The sequence below is a fragment of the Microtus ochrogaster genome, chromosome 15 (genome assembly GCF_000317375.1).
Source record: "Microtus ochrogaster isolate Prairie Vole_2 chromosome 15, MicOch1.0, whole genome shotgun sequence".
NCBI lineage: Eukaryota > Metazoa > Chordata > Mammalia > Rodentia > Cricetidae > Microtus > Microtus ochrogaster.
Window position 1 is genome coordinate 38,663,411 of NC_022017.1, and position 1,089 is coordinate 38,664,499.

Sequence of the window (1,089 nt, forward strand, 5' to 3'; positions counted from 1 at the left end):
CTGAGTAAACAGAAAGTATAGTGTTTATCTATCTCCATGCAGAAATCTCAAGTCCAAATAGATCAAAACATGAAACCAACCACATCGAACTTCATAGAAAAGAAAGTGGAAAGTACACTTGACATAATTTTTATGAGACAAAGTGCTATAAAACTTTGGGAATGTCTTGTCTCCCCAGGCTCAAGCCCAGGGACAGTGGCAAAGGGAGACAACGGATTCAGTGCCTATCCAAAAGGGTGCAGTGGTGGCCTACAAGAAGAAGCAACTTGTCATTGAGAATGACACTTGTGGTGAGAAGATGTGGGGGGCAAGTGGGAGTGGGGTGTCCAAAGTCCTGAACCTCCTCTTCTTTCCTGACTCTACACTAGGAGGGCCAGTGCTCACTCTTCAAGGCACATGTCCCACCATCCTTAGCGACTGCCAAGCATGGCCAAGCTCAGGCACTGCCTCCTCCATGGGAAGGTTTCTAATGTGGGATCCTCAATGGAGGTGTCTTTAGCTGGATGAAGCCCCGGGCCTAGTCTCAGCCTTCTCTAGTCAGTCAAGGTCTTGGTACTCTCAGAAGCTCATTAGGGAGCCACAGGCCCACCAGCTGATCCTTAAACCCCATCAATGCTCCATAAAATGATGGAAGCACAACACATACGAAACTGTAGGCAGATGCCTGAACAACAGAGTACAGGAGTTTCCCCATGGCTTTACCTTGAAAGGTACAATCCCTCAACACACACACACACACGCACACACACACACGCACATGCACACACACCCCCCTGAAATAACTACTCTGTAAATCGTGCCCAAGGGAAAGTTCTGGAGTCAATCCTCTAGTTGGCGCAATAGACCAGGAAACATTTACAGTATGGTACAGTTAGTGGATGATGGTTTCTAGAGGAAGATTGTCCACACTCTACAAACACCCTTGACTCAGTTATAGGGCAGGGAATGGGTACAAGGTCGCAGATGCCTTTGAAATGACTGGGGGAGAGGTCCTTTCTGTCACAGATCATGCTAAGTGAAAAGAGCTTTCATTTAAAAAGGAAAAGAAAATGAACCTGTTAATAAAAATAATTAACAACAAACAAACAG

General features: G+C 45.9%; 1 protein-coding gene across 1 annotated transcript in view; it reads left to right on the top strand.

Annotated features, from left to right (window-relative positions):
- The window catches only part of Gsdmc (gasdermin C), a 12,911-nt gene that overhangs the window by 4,145 nt on the left and 7,677 nt on the right, over positions 1–1,089 (top strand). Inside the window, exon 4 of the mRNA XM_013348906.1 lies at positions 179–290. Within this exon, the coding sequence (XP_013204360.1) occupies positions 179–290 (112 nt within the window). The remainder of the gene's footprint in view (positions 1–178; positions 291–1,089) is intronic.